The following is a 21,758-nucleotide window of genomic DNA, read 5'->3' as shown; positions in this document are numbered from 1 at the left end:
TTATGGAGCCACCACTGCTCCTTCTTGGCCTTCCCTGCACTCATATCACACCCTCTTTCCCTTGCCTCCTTGTGCTTATACACACCCACCAGCACACTCCTTCCCTAGCCTTCCTGCACTCATGCCACGCAATACACATTTCTAAAGATCATTCCAAACTGCGAATCTACTACATCAGGATGAATATATCCCTGTCTAAAATAACCATCTTCTCTACTTTAAAACTGCACACTAATGGTATGGTGGGATTCATTATCAAATGCTTTGGTCCCTATTCTTACTGAATTGTAAATCTATGTTCTGGTAAATTACATTTATTATTTTTCATTGGTAAAATTCATGTATTGCAATAGCAGCAAATATCTCAAAAGACATATCGACTTACAACCAGCCTACAAACCCCTCAGATCCAAATTAGCCGTACAGCCAACCAGAGCCAGCACCAACCCTCAACCAACCGATGCTCTGCAGTTTCCTTAGTAAAATTCCATAACTGGCTTGCCATGGCCATTTCCCTGGGGCCGAAAGAGAATGAGTGCTCAACGACACCCAGCTAGCTCTCTGCGCTAGAACTGAGACTCCCCCCTCCATGGTTTGTAACTCAATGTCTTAACCATTACATCAAACTGGCCTTTATCTCTTTTGAGCAGTGTAATCTTTAAAACATTATCAGTCATAATTCAATTTAATCTGTTTAACTATGTATGAATCAGAAGCATATTTCAGAAAATGAAAACTATCCCTCATGATTTTATCAAAATCTAGTGCTATACAATTCTTAATACTGTTAACTGTGTGAAATGTCTATCTCAGCAAAAACATGGAAAAAGCCCAGTGTACCAAAGGATACACAAACAAAAGAAGCGTTGTACCATCAAATATATATCTTCTGTGGGAAGATATTCCTCTAGGCATAAAACTAAACACACTGAAGGCTCATTCATACAAAATGCATTATTTTACAATAAATATTCCAACTATGCTCTTTTAATATTATATGAAATTGAAGCAACTGAAGTTTAGTTTCAAATGATGTATATGTGTTCAGTTTTTCATCACTGTTGTTAAAGAATAAAACTTAATTCTACTGGTCAATAATTGCAAATTAAGTACAAAGGAATATCACAGAAGGAAATAACTAAAAGGTATGGCTCTTAAGATAAACCTTGCTTTATACAATTTTAAATAACATTGTTATAAAATCTACAGCTTTTCCTAATGGTTTATAACAAATTTATCTAGAACAGCACTTTAGAATAAATTCATTAAATGTTGCATGACAAACATTTAAAGCATATTTTAATACTTACTTGCTGAATCATTTATTAAGCAATTTATATAGCCACCCATTTAACACAGTCATTTTATTTCACATTTTTAAACAGCTACTATCCACTTATGATTGGAAGCGGATGGTCTTACAAATAACCTGGGCCTGTACCGTGTAGTGTTTCATAAATAATAATAAACACCTTAAATTGAACCCAGAGCCCCATTGGGAACTAGTGCTGCCTTTTTATTCTGTCAAAGTCTTTATCTTTTCATTTTGTTTGTTTCTCACTGGGCTTCTGAATTCTAATTTTGTTCCAAACATTTACTTCATGGCTTGAACAATTTTTAGCTCATACCCATTTCAAGTGACAAAAATAAACACCTCTCAGTCTCCAGTTGCTGCTTTCACTGTTGTCTTTTCTTATTAGGTCATCTATCTTTCAATTTGCCTCTTTATTAGTCTCCTGGGCTTTGGCTCAGTTTATTGAGCGTTTTCCTCTCAGGCAGCCATTTTGTTTTCCTTTCTTCTTGCCCAGCATTGCAGTTTGATTGGCAACTGGGTCATCCTGGGGGAGTGCCAGGAAATGAGGGAAGGGGAAGAAGCAGCACAGGTGCTTATCACCTGCTCAGGTAGTCTGTCTCTCCACAGGGCCATAGTCCAAAAATCGGCAGTGGGAGGACATAAACTAAGATAAAATCTGTTGAACTAATGACTACTAATTAAAATCATAGTAAAAAAAATTGTTCCACTATCTACCGATACACACACCATTTTTTTCAGGGACAAATCACAATCCCATCATATATATCACATGCAAATATAGAGAATGGATGAGTGGGAAACTGATGTAATTTCAAGTAAGCAGAAGACTTAAGCAAATATTCATATCCCACTGACTCCATAGCATAAACACGAGAAAATTGTGTCATCAAGTCAGGGTTGACTCTTAAAAACCATAGATGGATCTTCTCCTGGATGATCTGTCCCCAGAACAGCTTTTCCAGTCTCCCAACTATGTAGCCATCATTGCTGTAATCAAGCCCATCCACTTTGTTCCTGGCTGCCCTCCTCCTTTTTTTCCTTCCACGTTTCTAAAAATTATGGACTTCTCGAGAAAGCTACGTCTGTGCATAACATATCAAAATATGATAATTGGATTCTGGTCATTAATTTGTTCAATGATTAATTTGTGTTTTCATGGCTATCCAATGGTATTCTTGAAGACTTCTCCAACATAAACATTCAAAGTATCAATACTTTTTGTATACTATTTCTTCAAAGTCTAAACATTCACTTTCACAAGAGTGTCACAGGGAAAACCATCACTTGCACAATTACGATCTTGTTGGTGCTGTCAGGTTATAGCATACAAGTATCTTTTCCAAGAATTTAATGCTGTGTTGCCCTCCAATGCTAGTTCCTTTACTCTTTACTTGTTGATAGTTTGAGGAAGTGAAGCTGGGATTGTTGTCTGCTACTGAGAAAAAGCAGCTGCAGCCAGGCAAAAACAGTTCCTAACCTACTTCTCTAAGGGTCAGCACAGCTCATGCTTATGCCCAAAGATCTGTAAAAGTTTACAGCTCCAAAAACATGAGAGATGGGCTCATACATTAATTCATTCATTCACTTACAAGTTTACTTACAAGCATCTGCACTGGTGTTCCAGCTGCCTGGCTAAATGAGCTACACCATTTTCAAGGATGTGCCAACTTCCAGAGGTAGCCTCACTCCATCCAGGCCCTTAAGCTTACAAAAGACAGAGTGTGTGTGGGGGAGTGTAGAACAAAAAGAGATTTAAAAAATAGCAAGCAGACAGGGAAGCAGGAGGCGACCTTTGGAGATTGACAATAATTAGCAGGCAGGCAAGAGAGCTATCAAGCAGGCTAAGGACCATTAACTATAGTAAGCAGCATATACTGGGGCAATCCCTGTCTTGGCTTGGGAGCTCAGCTAGAGTGCTCAAAAGCAACGTATGTTTTACTAGGTAAAATATAAGTGTGGTTTACCAATGCTTTCTTCCACACGGTATGAAATGATGGCTCTTGTTATTGTCACTGACATATTGACATTGATCATTTACCTCTAGCATCCTCCTATATTATTGCTGCCCAATGGACAGACCAAAAATCCAAAGTATATTTCCTTGTGAAAATAGCCACTGAACTCAATACAACTTGTTACAAAATAAACATTTCTATATTTACCCAATAAAAGTTTGCTAAACCCAGTCCAAACACCTTCAAAAGCACAGGCTGTTCATATATACCCATTGAAGAACTGATAAACAAACATAAAGTATTCTCTGCTATTAGTAGCTTAAATTCAAGTTTCAGGTACAGTGAATACAAGTTCAGTTTGTCATCTATTTTGATTACAATTTTTAAAGAGTTAATAAAAACATGTTTTCTTACAAGGCTATTAACAAATGTATTTTCCCTCCCAGCTTCAAATTTCTCCTCCCCTCTTTAAGATGATTTTTTAACTTCACAATATAAGCAATTCCAAAATAACTTCCATTTTTTAATACTATAACTTTGTATTCAGCTTTTCTACAGATTACAGCTTGAGCTATTCCATCACTTATCTCAGATCAAAGATATGTCCTCCCTCTTTCGAGTATGGTGGGCAAATTAAAACAAAATCAGTTACCAGTCTCAGATTTCAAATGTATATTTTCATTAACTTAAAAATGCATTTTTATGGCTATAGTTATTACATTCTGATTCTATAAAATTTTGATTACCTCATCTTTAAATTAACTGTTTATACCTCAAAAAGGCTGGATTGAAAGAAGAAATTTAATATGTAACATCTTGAAACTTATCTACCCATTCTAAAATCAAGTTCAGCTGTGTATATGGTATCAAGACTATACCCATTTGAAAATTATCTTTGATCCCACTTAAAATCTGTATGTTAAAATGAGCCATACCTTTTTTATTGAGTGGTCGTTTTCGAACACATACGCATATCCTGTGCTCATCAATCTTTTACAAAAAAACAAACAAAATGAAAATGGAATGCGTGTCAAAATTGTACTTGAAATTAAAACTCAACGAGAAAGGTATTCAAGCAATTGTATTTAAAGTTATATAACTGTCTATTTTTAAAAATACCGATGATCTAAAATTCATTGTTATGTATACTTGTAGTTCAACATTTCACATTGAAATATGTTTCAACTAGTTACAGATTCCTATAGGCTTTCAAGAAAAACCACTCTATGTGCTTTAGGCTAATTCTTTTGGCCAATTTAAATACCTCATCAACAATATGGATGAGTGATATATTTTATTATTCATATTGCTATAAAAACTGCAGCTCCAAAACCAAGATGTGGTAAGTTACTCTAATATAAAACTATATTATATATAATATATAAAAAAGAGACATCATTTTATAATCTCCATTTAATTGTTCTAATATCAAATGTACATTTAAACTCTTTTGTAAGCACAAGTTCTCATGGTTGAGATTTGCCAATTTCCCCCTCATAGCAGGTAACACAAATTATACACAAAAGCTTCCTAAAGTTATATTTGAACTGGTTCCTAAACCTAGATTTGAATTGAATGAATGCAAAACCTTCTAATAACCTAAGTGTAAGGTTAATTACACTTACAATGTAAAGTTAAGGGCAAAATATTGCTGCAAATGTTTCTTAAATAAATCAATTCAAGAAAACTGTCAAATAGTAAAAAAAAATATGGTCTCTTTAAAATGAAGTATTAAAGATTATTATTTAAGATTCAGTTCTCAAATAGATTTGCTAGAAAAGAAATCACTAAAAGTGAACATTTGTTTAAATACAACTACTCCAATTTCACAACTTATTCCTGCTGACTCTATGTTATCATTCAAAATGTCAGTAAAACTTCTTTTAATGATTGCGTATTAACAAAACTTACAGGATCTGCAGTTGTTAGTGGTCTATAATCCAAACTCCCTCTGAAATCTTTGATCATACACATGATTTCATAATTTGGATTTGTGGCATCTACATCCTAAGAGAAAAAAAAATCATTACTAAAAGCATATTGCTCATGGCCACTGTAACACATAATTATCAAAAATATTACAAGAGAATCCTGAATGGAGATAATAGGTTTGCAAATATCCATTTTTCTTCTAAAATTCATGTATGATAAAGTAGACCCCAAAGTAGACTTTTGTTGGCTGTTGAAATCAACGTTTTTGGCAGTAGGTAGGGTAATGATGCAAGTGGTTACATTTCATGCACATGGTTGCCTATTATTACTCTGGAAAGAGAGTAAGAAGGAAAATGTGTTTTTCCTTTTTGTAATAAGATTTATTGCTCAGGTTTTATTTTTATGTATTCATTGTCACCAAATTTTTACAACACCTATCCCACTTCGTGTGTGCTACCTGTTCTAACGTATGCCAGTGAAATATGGACACTAATCTCACAATCGATACAAAAGCTACAATTGATGCAAAGAGTCATGGAAAGATATGTGCTCAGCATCACAAGATAAGATAGAAAGACCTGCATGTGGATTAGAGAACAAACAAAAATATATCATGCCATCAAAAAAGTAAAAGAATTGAAATGGAAATGGGCTGGTCACATAGCAAGAAGAACGGATGGCAGGTGGACTAAGGCAGTCATAGAATGGATTCTTGATAAAAAGTGTCGACAAAAAAGGGACCTAAAACAAGATGGATCAAGATTAGCAGGTATTGTGGACCCAGCTGGCAAAGGAAAGCTCAATTATTTGATTACTGATTGAAAACATGCAGAAGAAGCCTTCATCCTGCAGTGGATAGACAATGGCTAAATGATGATGATCCCATCCCACCTAAGTGACTCTGGCAATTTGTTACAAACCTACCCTAAGCAGCATACATTCCAATGCAGTAAATTGGTTAGAATACAGGACCATATAGCACAACGTAACAATACATATCTCATATCATACATTTCACCTCACACTGAGGAACAATCATATCCCAAAAAAATCTATCATTTTTTTTGGGGGGGGGGGGGGGGGAGAAATCACTACTCAACTCAGATCCCAAAAAGGCAAATTACAATGGCTTTATTAAATACCAACAATGCCAAATTAGGTATTGACAATACTGGGGGAGTGAGAAATGCTGTTTTCCATAAAAAAGTGCTAGTGCCCAAAAAGCTGATGGTTATGTAACATTTCACACTCACACTTAATCATTTGGGTTGCACACTTTCAAAGTAGTGAAATGAAGGAATGATTATGGATTTTCAGATCAAACAAAAAATCTGAAATATTGTTGTTATTTGTTTTATAACCAAATGTATTACACTATAAACTTCTAAAGCCTCTAAACCAGTGCTTCCTAAACGGGGTAAATTATATAAAATTGGGTATAAGTTGTTTTTCTTTGGTAATAACACATAAACATATTACCCAAACACACTAGGGATATTTATATTGATTTAAAGTGTTTTACCTACATTGGGTAAAAACAAATTTCTGATAAGTGGTTTGGGTAATGAAGCAAAATGTTTGAGAAGCATCACTCTAAACACTTCTAAATAATTATATATAATAATAATAATAATAATAATAATAATAATAATAATAATAATAATAATAATAATAATCACTGAATAATACAGTGATAATTAAAACTTAACATATTAAAATACAGTCATCAACATTAAAACTCTTGAATTTATATCATAGAGACTTTTCAAAAACCAGCCAAGGAAGTTTTGAATTAAACAGAAAATCAATCACTTCATTGCATGAGGAGATATGGGCAACAATAAAACATATTTGGTCTGCAAATAACTTGTTTATCAGAATATCTTTAGAGTCTGGCTTCCGCTGAATGACATGAGCAGGCTAAAGTTGATTTTGGCTGCAGTTGTAAGATTATTAGCATTTTTTTGTTAAACTGATCAACAGTGTTGTCATTATTGTCAGAGAAAATAGTGCATGTGGCTTGGGTTGGACTAAACCTAATAATAACCTAATACTCTTTATTTATATTGATAAAAATCTTTATAAGAAAGCCATGATGAACAACAGGAATTATTATCTTCACTATCTATTAACCCATAAAGTGATTACTGTAGTAAATGGAAAGAATGAGAGAAGCAAACATTTTAAACCATGAATTAACAGTAAAACAAGAGCAAGAAAACAACCATGTTGATTTTGTACAATTAACAAAGGGGAAGACTGAAGGTAGCCTTTTTGAGCTGATGAATATATAGTGGAAAGTGTAGATTTAATTATTGTGGTGGTACCTCCAGCTACGGTACACTGAAGGGAGGTGTTGGGAGGGGGGCTGGCTTAGAATCCTTGCACTGCAGGAAGTTAACAAGCCTGACCTCCCCCGCAATCCCTGAAGCCTTATCTGACCAATCTCAAAGGAATGCCTTCAGTCTGGTGAGATTCTCATATCATGGCTGACTAATACTGAAACTTCCGCTTGAGATTGTTTATGAGTGGTTCTGATTGCTTGTGCCTGACAATTATGGAAGAATTAAGGACTGGTACCTATCAGTATGAATTGGTGTAATCTAGGATGATATGGATGCATATTAAACTGGGAATCCTTAGGTTGGTGATAATTGCATGTTAAACTCTAATTTGAGGAAAAAATGTCTAATATTCTGAATGAATAGATCCACATTATTCTACTAAGGGAGATAACATAAAAGAGGACAATTAAGTAATTTAAGAATGGCATGATTACTATCATAATTACTGATAAAGACTGATAAATTAATAAGCTTATAAGAGTGAAAGTGGGACAGACTGTTTTATGGTAGTCAAAACTGATCTAATAAAATATGGTCATAGAAGGGGGAAAAGTTAGAAATTACTATGAAAATAGAATTACTGCAAGAAGTACAACTCTTGCATTAAGATGCGTTGTAAAAAAGATTAACCTCCCAATAGGGGGAATGGAAAATGATGTGAAAAAGAGGATATGGAAACTGCTTAGAACAGAATAAAAAGATTTTGAAGAGGATTCAATTCAATGCATTGTTTTAAATGGCTAGAAAAATATGAACTGTACACAGAAGCACTATGAATGAAAAAATTAAAAACCTGTGCTCGTTTCTCTCTAATTTCCTGTTGCTGCAATCTTCGTTTTTCACGCTTTTCTTGCAACTTTTCGACTTCTTTCACACAATTTGATTTTCTACGTGCTTAAAGAAGAAAGACAGCTTTTGTTATACAATGTATTCCAAGTTTTCAGTTTTTTAATTAGTAAGATTGAAAAATGTCCATTTTAATTTAATTCAATATAAATGGGTTTAAAAATCCCTAATATATAACCATCTTCTGAATTATAATTTTGAGCTGTGGGAGACAGTATGAAGAAATTGCCAGAGAGCTTGATAATGTATTGTTGACATAGTCAGCCTGTAATATAATCTGGTTGCTACTTAATTGCACCATATTTTCTACACCACCTGCAAACTAACAAACTCTGCTGGCTGCTCTCCCAGGGACAGAATTTTAATATAGGCCAGAGAGAGAGAAAAAATTCTTAACAAAGGCTGAAAATAATCCTTCAACTGGTGCTTTTTTCATCATCCCACCTTCTTCCTTCCCTTATTTTGTAATGTTAAGCAATTATCTTATCATGGGCGTGTTACATAACAGTTAACAAATACAGCATGTATTTTTAATTTGCAAATCTGTTGGCCTAGCTAAGTAACAGGGGACTCTCTAAGGAAATGTTTTCAATATTTATTTTATACTGTTTTTGTCATAATCATTCTTGCTGGCCCTGGAGAACAAGAGAGGATAACAGGACTACTTAACAAGGAGAGCAGAGTCCCCCACTTTCCACAAGGAAGACTATTTGAATTCTCTTCTATTAAGACTATTTGACTTAAAGGTCTCACCTAAACGGCTAGTTCAGCTTGAAGGTAGCGTGTCTACCTGTCTTACCTAGGCCAGCAGGATGCGGCAAAAAAAGAAGTGACAACACAGAAACAGCCACTGACTAATACATGTTACTCTCTTGGTTTGTCCTAATGTAAGATCTGGCCGATTTTAAACTCAGCTTGTTAGTTAGAACAGAATTCTTGGTCTATTCTTATAGGACTATTGAAAAAATCATCACAATGATGTATTACAACAAGATATAATAAAGGTATAGTTAAATCTCTATTTAAGCATTATGTAATCATCCAAGAGAGTCTACATGTACCGCCTAAAATAAATCCTTGATACATGGTTTACATACAAGGGGGTCCAAATTCCTTTTTTGCAGCTTGAACTGGAGATATATCTGAAACACTACCATTCTGTTGTGTAGATGATGACTGCTCAGGAAGCTGAGTAGGTCGTGCACGTGCAGAACCAATCACTGAAAATATCAAAATCAAGAGTTTACTGAAAAGATTTACAAAGAAAATGAGGCAAAATGGAAAAGAAATAAGTGTAGTTGTTTCACAATTCAGTGACTTTTTAATAGTAATTATACTCTTTATTAAATCTGATACTGTTTAATAAAGCAAATTATAGTTGGGAAAAATCAGCATATTTCTTGGAGACAAATCAAAACATAAGAATAGGTTACATAACAAATCAGTAATTGAATTAATCTTTCACAAATGATTGTCAATCTTTATGTAAGAAGTAAACTTCACATGTCACTCTGGCAGAACGGTGTAAGTATACAAGTTTCAGGGCCAGTAGACCTATTCTGGTGGATCTTCTCTTGTGGCAATACAATCAACCAAAACAAATTACACAATTATAACTTTAAAAAGTTATAGATAAGATGTAATGGTAGTTGGTTACTCATACCTTCCACAAGAACTTGTTAGGCCCCATTGTCTACATATTAGCTCATGCATTACAGATTATGGGAGTGTCACGGTTCCAAGTAACACCCCCAAGGAAAGAAGACCCACACCTTATTCCAATAAAAATATTCATACAAGTAATGGGAGGTGATCAGCAAAACAATGAAGCAGAGGAGTATTAATCCTCTGGTAGAGATAAGGAAAAATGCAAGAGTCAGGAGTAGAAATGTACTACATGAAAGTTTTCATTCCAGACCTGCAGATCATCCCTCACTCAAACCACTTGTGCTTCTGAAACTGATTTCTAAAAATAAATAAGTATTCATTGCCGGACTTATATTCTATTCCAATTATAATTGATTTGTCCAGCTTACTTATCCTAATCTACAAAATAAGGTTTTTTTTTTAAAAAAAATTAAAAAGTATAAAAATCAGCAAGTAACAAACTCACAATTGTATATAAGGGAAATGAACACATTCAAAGACAATATCCTAAGAGGGACCAATTGTTCCCAACACTTGCTAGAAAAGCCAAGTTTTAATAATATTTTGCAGCCCAGTAAGACTGGGGAGGCTGGGTGGGAGGGGTCATCTTATCTTTTCTGACAGGCAGAAATAACTAAAAAGGTGACAGTCCTCAAGCTACACAGGTTTCAAAGATGATGTCTAGCACCTTGAATTACATCTAGAAGCAAACTAGGGTTATTAAAATAGAGGTGTTATATGGGGAAATTATGACAAACACACAGCTATTCAAATTACTGCATTCTAAACTAGCTATATGGGTAGTGCTCAATTTAGGCCTACAATTGAGTCAGGAATCCCAATAATTGGACAAAGTGTTGTTAAGCAAGGCATCATGTGACTACAGAAGGAAGCTCAGATTTTCAGGATCTGAGCTATGTTTCTGCACCATGCCAGAGGAGTTCAGTTCCCCTTAGCCAGCAGTTCTTTCTTCCACAAAATGAGAGGGAGTCCTCTCAGCAGGTGGTAGTAGCTTGGAATCTTCCCTGTTGGCTTCTCCATTGATTTTCTGGGGAAAACTGAAGAGAAAATTACAACTGGCAATCACAGAGCACTTGGCAACCAGTTGCAAGGGCAAACAGGTTGTCAAGCTCCCAAATCACATTCACGTGATTTCAGGGGAGGCCATGATGTTTTACGACAGCTAAAAGGGCTTTACGAGCCATAAAGCAACTTTCCCAAGGCTATCGTAACTTTGAACTGTTTTTAAATAAATGGTTGTAAGTTGAGGACTACTTGTAGTTTCCAAGTGGTCTTCAAATGCAGCTTCAGGTAGTATAGATTGTAGCAGTCCAAACAAGGAGTGATCAACATGTCCAAACATGAGTAACTAAGTAGTGCCTCCTACTTCAGAAAATGTCCAGAACTTGATGGTTTCCTAAATTTTATAGGAACCCTAACCCAAAACCATTCTACTTGGGATCATGTCTAGATTTATTCTGTGCATCCAGATCAGGGGTAAAGTTCAGCAGGTCTGACAGGTTCTGGAGAACTGGTAGCGGAAATTTTGAGTAGTTCGGAGAACTGGCAAATACCACCTCTGGCTGGCCCAAGAGTGGGGTGAGAATGGAGATTTTGCAATATCCTTCCCCAAGAAGTGGGAAGGGAATTGGGATTTTGCAGTATCCTTCCCCCAGGAATGGGGTGGGAATGGAGATTTTGCAGGATCCTTCCCCTGCCATGACCACCAAGCAACATCCACAGAACCGGTAGTAAAGAAAATTGAATTTTACCACTAATCCAGATGCTATAAACTTCTGGCTATCAGGACAAGACTGCATCATCTGTTTGACTGGGGGTAAATATATAAATATATTTATAGAAATATAAAATTGGGTTATATTAGCACATTGATAACTTATCCCATATCAACATATCAATCCCAAACATCCTTGTGTGCGTGTTAAGTAGAAGTTGGGAAAGCATTAAGCCTGTGAAATACCATTAGCCAGAGGTCTCAGCTCAACTTCTTTCCTTTACACCAACTGGAACCAGATCATCACTGCAATACAATGCCTACCAGCCCATGACTTCAGAAACCAGCTAACTAACTATAATTATATTGGGATTTGTATTACTTGGAATGTATTACATTGTTATTACTTGGAATGGAAAATAAAATTGCCATGCAAAGTTTTACAAAAGAGTAAGGCAGACTTTTTTTAAAAAAAATAGCTGGACAATTAAACTGGAATTAAATAAAAAGTATGCAAACTAACTTACCTCTGTTGTCTCTAGCAGGAGTTTCAATTTTAGAAGGAGCCACAGTTCTTCGATTCTAGAGAAAGGACAGACATTCTATAATTTGTTTTCCACATCGAAACAAATTTGTTGGGAGATTTGAAGCCTTTCAGCAGGTAAAAGGAACAGCAAGTTAGTAAAACTTATACATTTGGGAAGTCCCTAAATTATTCTCAAAACTGTCTACAAAAGAAGCTATACCTTTCTGACAAATACAAAACACAACTGCAGGGACTGAATGTCAGTACAGTAAAGAGAAAAATGAGGTAAGTATTTTCTAATTAACTATAATCTCTTTTGAGGGAGATGGGCAGTTTAGGAATGTGAAAACTAAACTAACTATCACTCCCATCTGCATCAAATGTTATGTATCATATAACTAATTGGGGATGCAACCAAATTATCAACACAATTATGAAGACTGCAGAAGAAGTGAAATTCCATGTAAAAGTTATTAAAAATTAAAAGACAAAATATGTATCTTGCAAATTATCTTGGGCTCATGCATGTAAGTATTATTGCAGCTATATTTGGAATACTGGTACAATACAAGAAGCCAATATGGAATTAATATGAAAGCTCAAAATGCAAATAGGACAAGATATTAATGAGTATCAATCATTTTAGAACTGTAAATAGCAGTTACAAAGGAGTTCGATATTATATGACTATTGTTTTAGAGATATTTATTTGTTAGCTTTTTAATGTTTTAATGCTGAAAGCTGCCCAGAGTTGTTTCATTGCAAATGGGTGGCAAAAATAAATAAATAAATAAATAAATAAATACATACATACATACATAAATAAATAAATACATACATACATACATACATACATAAATAAATAAATAAATAAATAAATAAATAAATAAATAAATAAATAAATAAATAGAGAGTTTAATTCTTCTCCTGCACTGGACCAGGGAAATCTCTCTCTCTCCTTCCTATCAAAGAGAAGATGAAAAGTCTACTCTCCATACCAATGAATTCTTTAGCTGATAAGGTTATTTTTATTTAATATAATAGTTTAGCCTTACAATTTGCTATGAACACATTGGCACTATAATCCATATCAAAGTGACTTCCTGTTGTTCAACTTTTTTACATAAAGGGTACTGTTACTATCTTCTGTAAGACTGGAATGGTTTCAGTATAGATGAAGAACTCTTGATGTAAAATATCCCTGACAGCTTGATCACAGCTTTTGACTTAGTAATTTCTTATAAAGCATAGCTGTTGGGCTTTCACATGAAGGTTCTATGGTAGACTGGAAGTAGCAAAGACAGCACTGTAAAAATGAACAGCAGCCATGGCTAAGGAAGTTTTTTTTCTGACTGGGAGATCGATCCACCTGCGTACTGAATTGCAATTTGTGAGATTGAGGAATGGAAGTCTAATGGTCTCCTCATGGGTAGAATTTAGACTCAGCCAGTTTTGGGCTGGATGTATAGGTGACTTCTCTCTCTTTAAAAATTCATCTTTATTAATTGGACTTTCTAAGTTAAATTTAAACTTTACCCTCTGCCATCCTTAAGACCTTCTAGGCAGAGGGGAGCGATTTAAATCATCTGGTGCTTTGCCCCACGCCGCAGGACGACTGCGCGGCTGCTAAAAAAAGCCTTTCCAAATGTCGGAGGCTTTTTTTCTCTCGTAACAAGGTCCGGAGGCTCCAAATCAGCAGTGGCGCGGATGTTCCCTGAGGATTCCGGGCGGCTTGTGAGTGCCCTGTTGGAATGCCCAAGGGTGGTAACCCTGCGGCCTCTGTCTGCTGTTCGCACCAAAATAAACTGCCACACTTTTTTTCTCTCGCCACGTTTTCGAAGCCCACAGACCGGCCGGGAGAAGCCAGAAGTAGTTAGAAGAAGACGGACGCCATTTTGAGGCAAGAGAAAAGAAGTGTGGCAGTTTATTTTGGCGCGAACAGCAGCAGGCGCCATTTTGAAGCCAACGGTCAGTAACAGGGCTCCCTGTCAGCGTTAACCTTGAGGGTGGTTGTTTCCTTTGCCTTGATTATGGCTTCTAATGCAGGGGATGAGGCAGTGGGCTTTCCTCGGGTCTCTCCACCAGATAGCCCTGTGGCTGGTCATTCCTCTGCTAAATCGTCCAAAAGAAGGGCAGTAACCACTGAAGCAGCTGAGGAGCCTCCAGCAAAGGCTCATAAGCCAGCCAAAAAGGGGGCCAGTCCCGTTCTATGCCTCCAGCTCACAGAACTTCTTCTGATAAGCAAGGTGGCAGATAGAGCCCTCATCCATTCCAGGTGATCCCTGTCACTCATGATAGCCCTCCTCCTGTGGGTCTTTCTTCTGATTCCGAGGTTTCTTTTTCTGAACCTGATTCTCCTTCTCAGATAGGAGATGACACAGGGGTTTTTGATCCCCCTCAAAGTGAGGATGACTCCTTAGAGGATGCCGGCCCTTCTCCTGTGGCAGATCAGGCCTCCTCTTCCCCGGGGTTCTTGGGGTTTGAACCAACCCCTGCTATTACCCCTGATGTAGCTGCCATGATCACTTCAGCAAATGAAAAAGGTACAGCTGTGGGCCTCAAACATAAGAGATCCTCTAGCCACAGTTCTGAATCTTGATCTGAGGGATCTAAATCCAAGTGTAAAAAGAAACATTCCTCTGGTAAGGATACTGCTGAACATTCTGCTTCTCGGTCTTCCACGGCAGGGGATGAGGATGAGCAGTCTTCCAGAGATTCTGACCTCTCTGAGGACGAGGATCTGGGCCACAACCAAGCAGCCTTTGTGGGGTTGTTTAAACCTGCTCTTTTCCAATCCTTGTTGTTTAAGGCAAAGAAGATTGCTGGCTTTAAGCCTACCCCGGCTCCAGGGATTCTGAGGACCCCCTTTTCCTAGAACCCACCGTAGAGAAGGAGGTGGTTCCTTCTCCTAGAATTTTTATGAACGTGGTGCAAAGGCAATGGGCCCCTCCTGGCACCGGTCCTCTTTCTAATTCTCTAGATAAGCGCCTGTATAATATAGGCCCTGCCTTAGTTAAGGCTCTCGACCTTCCAGCCATAGACCTTCCTGTGGTGGCTCTGGCTTCTCCTAGTGCAGCTGCCACTGCTCCAGAGGATTCTCTTAAGCCTGAAGACAAGCATTTGGAACAAATGCTTGTCAAGGGTCACCAGGCCTCTGCCTGGGCTATTAGGGCTTCCACTTCTTCCTCATTTTTTAGCGGATCTGCTCTCCTTTGGTTAAAACAACTTCAGAGCAGGATTCCAAATAGAGGCAATAGGGCCCACTGTGCAGGGAAAAGTGTGCCTCTCAGCAGATCGACGGAACAGCCTGCAGGAGCTGACCAAGACAATTCTGCGACATCACAGAGCCCAACTTCTCCAGTTGTTTCATCTCTTGGGGAAAATGGTGTCTTGCTTCTCCATTGTGCCATGGGCGTGCCTCCACAGCCATTGCCTGCAGTGGTACCTGTTACCGTACCAGAAGAAGAACCTCAGCTGCTCCCTGCAATAGGTTTGCACCCCCCCCACACACACACACGTGAAAAAGTCCCTGGGGTGGTGGCTATCACCAGCATTGATGCAAGGGACTCTCTTTCGAGAGCCGGTTCGTCTAACTCTCACCACAGATGCCAGCCTGATGGGGTGGGGCCCCCACCTTCTGTCAGGGATGACTCAGGGACTGTGGTCATAAGCCGATCGTGCCAACACCATCAATTGGCTGGAACTGCGGGCCACCCATCTAGCCCTTCGGCAGTTCCAAAACACGGTGCGCAACACCCATGTCCTAATCCTCACGGACAACACCACCGCAAAGGCTGAAATTCACATTATATTATAATCTAAAATAAAATTTTAATAAAATAATGTACTGTTGCTATATGACTTTCAGAAAAATTATCTGAAATACAACATTTATTTCAAATTTATGTTGGTAATGTGACTAGCACGAAGAGACATTTTTATCATGCATGGTAAACATAAAAAATTTGGATTCAAATACACATATTGAAACAAACATTTTTAAAGTTTAAAGTGAAACTACAACTTTTTTATTGGGATTCACAGGCATGCAACTAGAAAAAAAAGTCATAGATTATATAATCACTATTGTGAGAGAAGTATATGCACAAAAATGGAAAAATTCTGAAATACCAGAGGGATGATTAGTGAAAATGATGGAACAAGCTGTGGTAGCAAAAGTAGCTTGTTGGTTTAGACAAAGATCAACTACTTGTATTGGAATAAAGGAAAGAAAACAAGAAAATTTAACAAGCAGACTATGTATTTGATAATTAGAAAGGGTAGATATATGAAAAAGGGTATTGGTACTTACCTGATATGCCTCTTCTCATAGTGGGGGAGGAGTATCCAGGATGGGTTGACCTTGTCCTCTCGTTGATTGGACTGAGTCAAATAAGCTCTTTGGGACATGCCCTGGTCACCCGGTACTGCCCAGTTATCGGCAAAGAACTATCCGACTCGTTGTGCCATCCACTCCAGACTTTTATTCTAGTTTCAAACCTTTATTGATTTATTCCTTCAACATAACAGTTTAACAACCAAACATAACGCTTTTGCTACACAACCATGTCAGGGAGGGGCTGGATACTCCTCCCACACTATGAGAAGAGGTGTATCAGGTAAGTACCAAGGCCCTTTCTCCATAGTGAGGGGAGGAGTATCCAGGATGGGACATACCAAAGCCTACACGTCCCTAGGGAGGGTTACACATGAAGAGAACATGCCCAAACTTATGCCTGATGGGGCGTGTCCCCCGCCCTGTGAACAGCCTATAACACACTCCGCCGCCCGCCGCCCCCCATGTCTGGAACCTGGAGAAGAACCTCGGGAGTTGGGCATTGAGGGGGAGTGGCAAATAAATCGACCTCCGGGCATCCGAAGTGCCCTGCCACCTCCACGAAGATAGCTGGCTGCAGCCTCCACTCTGAGTTGTCCACCTCGGCCTGGCTGAACCAGTCGGCTCTGATGTTGTCCACCCCCGCTATATGTTCTGCTGTCAATGACAGAAGGTTCCTTTCGGCCCACTGCCCCAGTCTTTTGGCCTCCCACATGAGGGCCTTTGATTTGGTCCCCCCGTCTGTTTATGTGAGCCTTGGTGGTGATGTTGTCCATGAGGACTAAGATGTGACTGCCCCTGACAGAGCGATGAAATGGTAACAGGGCCAGGCGGATTGTACTGAGCTCCAACCAGTTTATGTTGTGAGTCAATTCCACCTGGCTCCATTGTCCTTGCGCCATCTGAGCCTGCAGACGGGCGCCCCACCCGAGCAGGCTGGCATCCATTGTTACCATCACCCAGTCTGGCGTCCTGAAGACTTCGCCCTTGGTTATCGCTGGGGACATCTACCAGATCAGTAAACGGGAGACTTCTGCTGGGAGAAGGACTTTGGTCTGGGAGCAGCTCATGCACCTTTGCTGGAAAGCCAAAAGGAACCATTGGAGGTCTCTGATGTGGAGGCGAGCCCAAGGGACAATGCCGATGGCGGAGACAATGGTGCCCAGCAGTTTGGTCAGAGTGGCTAAGGACACCCTACGCTCCCTGGCTCCCTGGGAGGGTAGCTGCCTGAGGGAGAGCTGTCTTTCTGGTGACAGAGAGACCGTGCCTGTCTTGGTATCTATCAGGGCTCTTAAGTGGATCAGGCTACTGGAAGGGTGAAGGTGGCTTTTGGCCAGGTTTACCGAAAACCCGTGGTCTCTCAGGACTGTCATCGTAATGTCTAGATCCCGTAGGGCATCCTTAAAGGAGGATGACTACAACAACAGGTCATCTAAATAACATTGAATTCGAAAAGGAAACTGCCTCAGGTACGCTCCCAGAGGAGCCATTACCTTGGTGAAAACTCAGGGGGCGGAAGACAACCCAAAAGGCCAGGCCCGGTACTGGAAGTGGTGCCCTAAGTAGCAGAACCTGAAATATTTGCGATGTTCCTGAGCAATGGGTATGTGCAGGTAGGCCTCTGTGAGGTCTATGGAGGTGAGGAAATCTCCCTGCCTAACCCTCTCCAAGATGGAATGCAGTGAGTGCATCTTAAACCTCCTGTAGTGAATGAAACGGTTCAGGTGTTTCAAGTCAAGAATTGCTCTCCAGCCACCTGAGGCCTTAGTAATTACAAAGAGAATAGAGTAATACCCCTGACCCAGCTGTTCTAGAGGCACTGGTCGGATAGCCCTGATGTAGTAGTTACTCAACAGTAGTAACTGTGAAAGGGATCTTGGAGTCCTAGTGGACAACCATTTAAATATGAGCCAGCAGTGTGCAGCAGCTGCCAAAAAAGCCAACACAGTTCTAGGCTGCATCAACAGAGGGATAGAATCAAGATCATGTGAAATGTTAATACCACTTTATAATGCCTTGGTAAGACCACACTTGGAATACCGCATTCAGTTTTGGTCGCCACGATGTAGAAAAGATGTGGAGACTCTACAAAGAGTGCAGAGAAGAGCAACAAAGATGATTAGGGGACTGGAGGCTAACACATATGAAGAACGGTTGCAGGAACTGGGTATGTCTAGTTTAATAGAAAGAAGGACTAGGGGAGACATGATAGCAGTGTTCCAATATCTCAAGGGTTGCCACAAAGAAGAGGGAGTCAAACTATTTTCCAAGGCATCTGTGGGTAGAACAAGAAGCAATGGGTGGAATCTAATCAAGGAGAGAAGCAATTTAGAACTGAGGAAAAACTTCCTGAGAGTTAGAACAATTAATCAGTGGAACAAGTTGCCTCCAGAAGTTGGGAAAGCCCCAACACTGGAAGTCTTTAAGATGATGTTGGATAGCCATTTGTCTGAAACGGTATAGGCTTTCCTACCTAGGTAGAGGGTTGGACTAGAAGACCTCCAAGGTCCCTTCCAACTCTGCTATTGTATTGTACTGTATTGATGTCCAAAAGGTATTGGATGGCCTCCTGCATCAGCAACCTCCAGGTGGGGCTATTTGAGACCAGGCAGATCCGGAACAAGCTCGGGGGGCTGGAGAGGAACTCGAGTGAAAGGCCATACCTGATGGTGTTCTGTACCCACTTATTGGAAGAGGATAGGTCCCAGCAGTCGGCAAAGTATGCCAAGCGCCCCCCAATGGGGGTGAGCTAGGTCTAGATCTAGTTTTTGCGGAAGGGGCGCCCCCCCGCCTCCTCCTCCTCCTCCTCGAAAGGGCCACTTCTGCTGCCTGCCTCTCTGCTGTCTATCTGGGTATCTCTACCTGGCAGAGAATCCTCCCTGGTACTGCCTGGAACCTGAGTACCCCGCATCTGACCCCCTGAAGGAATCCTGACCCCGGAAGGAGGACCCGAAGTCTTGTCCCTGGGAATAGGAACATCTGGGGTATGGAGAAGCATCTTCCGCTTGTCCTTGTTCTCAATCAGGTAGGGATCAAGAGCTGTTCCAAAGAGGGAGTCCCCCGTGAAGGAGGCCAATGCCAGGCGCCACTTGTGGCATACGTCCACCTGCCACTGACGCAGCCACAGCAGCCTACGAGATGCTAAGGACAAGGCGATCATCCTGGAGGCAAACCTGGCTGTGGCCAAGGTGGCGTCCGATTAAAATTGGATGGTTGCCACCAGTTTGTTGATGTCCTGGTATGATCTGACATCAGTTATGGGGATTCATTGCTGCAGCTCCTGTAGCCACAGCAGAGAAGACTGATTGAAGAAGGAGGCGGTGGTGGCTGCTTTCACCATCCAAGCGGCTGCTTGATGACTCCTTTTCAGGGTGAGGTCTGCCTTCTTGTCCTCCAGTTTCAGAGCATCCTCTGGTTCCCCGGGCATGTTGGTAGGCGTATGCATAGCTGTGACAGGTGCATTGATGGTGGGTTGCAACAGCACCTGAGCCATGTCCTGATCCACGTTGAAAAAAACCTTCTCCGTGGATGTGGGCATGTGTCCCGCTGTGGGAGATGCCTATTGACGCTTTATCAGGTCAAGGAAAGCCCAGGGAGTTGGCACCATGTCGGCCTCGATGGCCTGCTCATTGAAAATGGTCTCTGCTGAGAAGCCCTGGCGTTGAGGCAGTGGTTCTGCTGATCTATTGCCGAGCTTGGCGGCTGTCTTGGCCTTGAAGAGAAGTGACTTGTACAAGGAGGGCTGGAATAACCCGGAAAAGGTCAGCTTAGGAGGGGGCATGCCTTCATCTTCAGACAGTTTGTCCTCTCTAATCTCGCCCTCCTCGCATTCTAGGTCACTGTCCTCCTGGGATGAGGCCAGGGAGCTGGGGCGGTCCTCCCCTTGGGCTTCCAGGCCTTCTGGGACCCTAGGAGGGGATGCCACCTGTGGCTGCATCTGTGGCTGTTGGAATGCCGCTGCTATGCAATGCTGGAAAGCACACATCATCAAGTCCTGAAAGTTGGGTACCCTTGTGGGGGGGTTGCTGGCTGGTGCCCAGGCCCACCTGTGCAGGGGTAAACCCCCAGAGGTGATAGTCCCGTGGGCAGGGCTGTCCCCAATGATGCGGTGGGGGGGGTGATTTCCACCCCTGAGCAGAGCCCCAAAGGCCTGAGGTGTCAATAGGGACCCCTGCTTGCAAAGCTGGATCCTCCTCTGTGACCCCGCTGGGTGAGGAAATTCCTGGAGCCTTCCCCTGTGTTCCCGGGCCTGGGGTAGTCTTTTGGCTGCCTGCCTTTTTGCAGATCTGCTCCAAGGCCTTGTGCCTTCGCTTTTCAAAGAGGGTTTGGAAGGCTTGGGGCCACCCTCTGCCTCTAACTCTGCCCTGGGGGGAATGTGCTTCTTCTTGGCTTTAGCCTTTGCACCCCCCCTCCCCCCTTCTAGGCAGCCTCTGGGGTGGCTACTGACCTGGATGGGTGCTCCTCTGCCCCTCCAGTGGGGCTGCTGGCCGTAGATGCAGCTACCCAGGTCAGGCTGGCTTCCTCGGAGCTGCTGGGCGCCACCATCTTGGGTCACATGGTTCCTCCCAGCTTCAAAATGGCGCTGCATGCCCAAAAACAAAGGGCGCTGCCTTTAAAAAGGGTTTCCCAAGTGGCTTGTGCTCCAAGGAGCTGCCACGCGCTCTTGCCACCGATTTTCCTTGCCTCATGCCTCCTTCCGGTGCCACTGTAGCCGGGCTCTCACTCATGGCCTCTCCGTTAAGTCGGACCACATGGAAGCGGCGCGGGCGCTCCGCAGCACTTGGAGAATCTGCGGTTCACCGCTCGACCCCTGAGGGGAGCAGCAGAGCGCTCTGGCGCCGGTAGAGCCTCCACAGCAAGGCTTGCCTTGGTAAGGCTCGTGCCTTTAGCTTTCTGGCTTGCCCGGCAGAGGTCCTCACTGAGTGACCCTGGTCTCACTCAGTGGCCTGGGCAGCGTGCTGCCCCTGAGGGCTTGTGGCAATCCTTTCATCCCACCAGGGGGTTAATCCAGTCTGGAGGAGGCTGTGATCGTTGTGGCAGGGAGGCAAATTCCGTATTTCAGTTCAGTATTTTTCCAAGTTTAAAGGAGACCCAGGATGGCAAACCATCCAGTTGAGGGAC

At 40.9% G+C, this 21,758-nt stretch overlaps 1 protein-coding gene across 6 annotated transcripts in view; it reads right to left on the bottom strand.

Annotated features, from left to right (window-relative positions):
- The window catches only part of KIF2A (kinesin family member 2A), a 65,808-nt gene that overhangs the window by 20,979 nt on the left and 23,071 nt on the right, over positions 1-21,758 (bottom strand). For 4 of the 6 annotated variants that reach the window (XM_081945207.1, XM_081945211.1, XM_081945208.1 and 1 more), the window contains exons 4-8: positions 12,303-12,357; positions 9,491-9,613; positions 8,341-8,441; positions 5,182-5,277; positions 4,206-4,260 (exon numbers count right to left, since the gene is read on the bottom strand). In XM_081945207.1, coding sequence (XP_081801333.1) covers positions 4,206-4,260; positions 5,182-5,277; positions 8,341-8,441; positions 9,491-9,613; positions 12,303-12,357 — 430 coding nt within the window. The remainder of the gene's footprint in view (positions 1-4,205; positions 4,261-5,181; positions 5,278-8,340; positions 8,442-9,490; positions 9,614-12,302; positions 12,358-21,758) is intronic. The other 2 variants (XM_081945209.1, XM_081945212.1) reach the window with 1 other exon arrangement.

Source organism: Natrix helvetica (genome assembly GCF_964273705.1).
Source record: "Natrix helvetica genome assembly, chromosome: 2".
NCBI classification, from domain to species: Eukaryota; Metazoa; Chordata; class Lepidosauria; order Squamata; family Natricidae; genus Natrix; species Natrix helvetica.
This window is presented reverse-complemented; position numbering and strand designations above follow the sequence as displayed.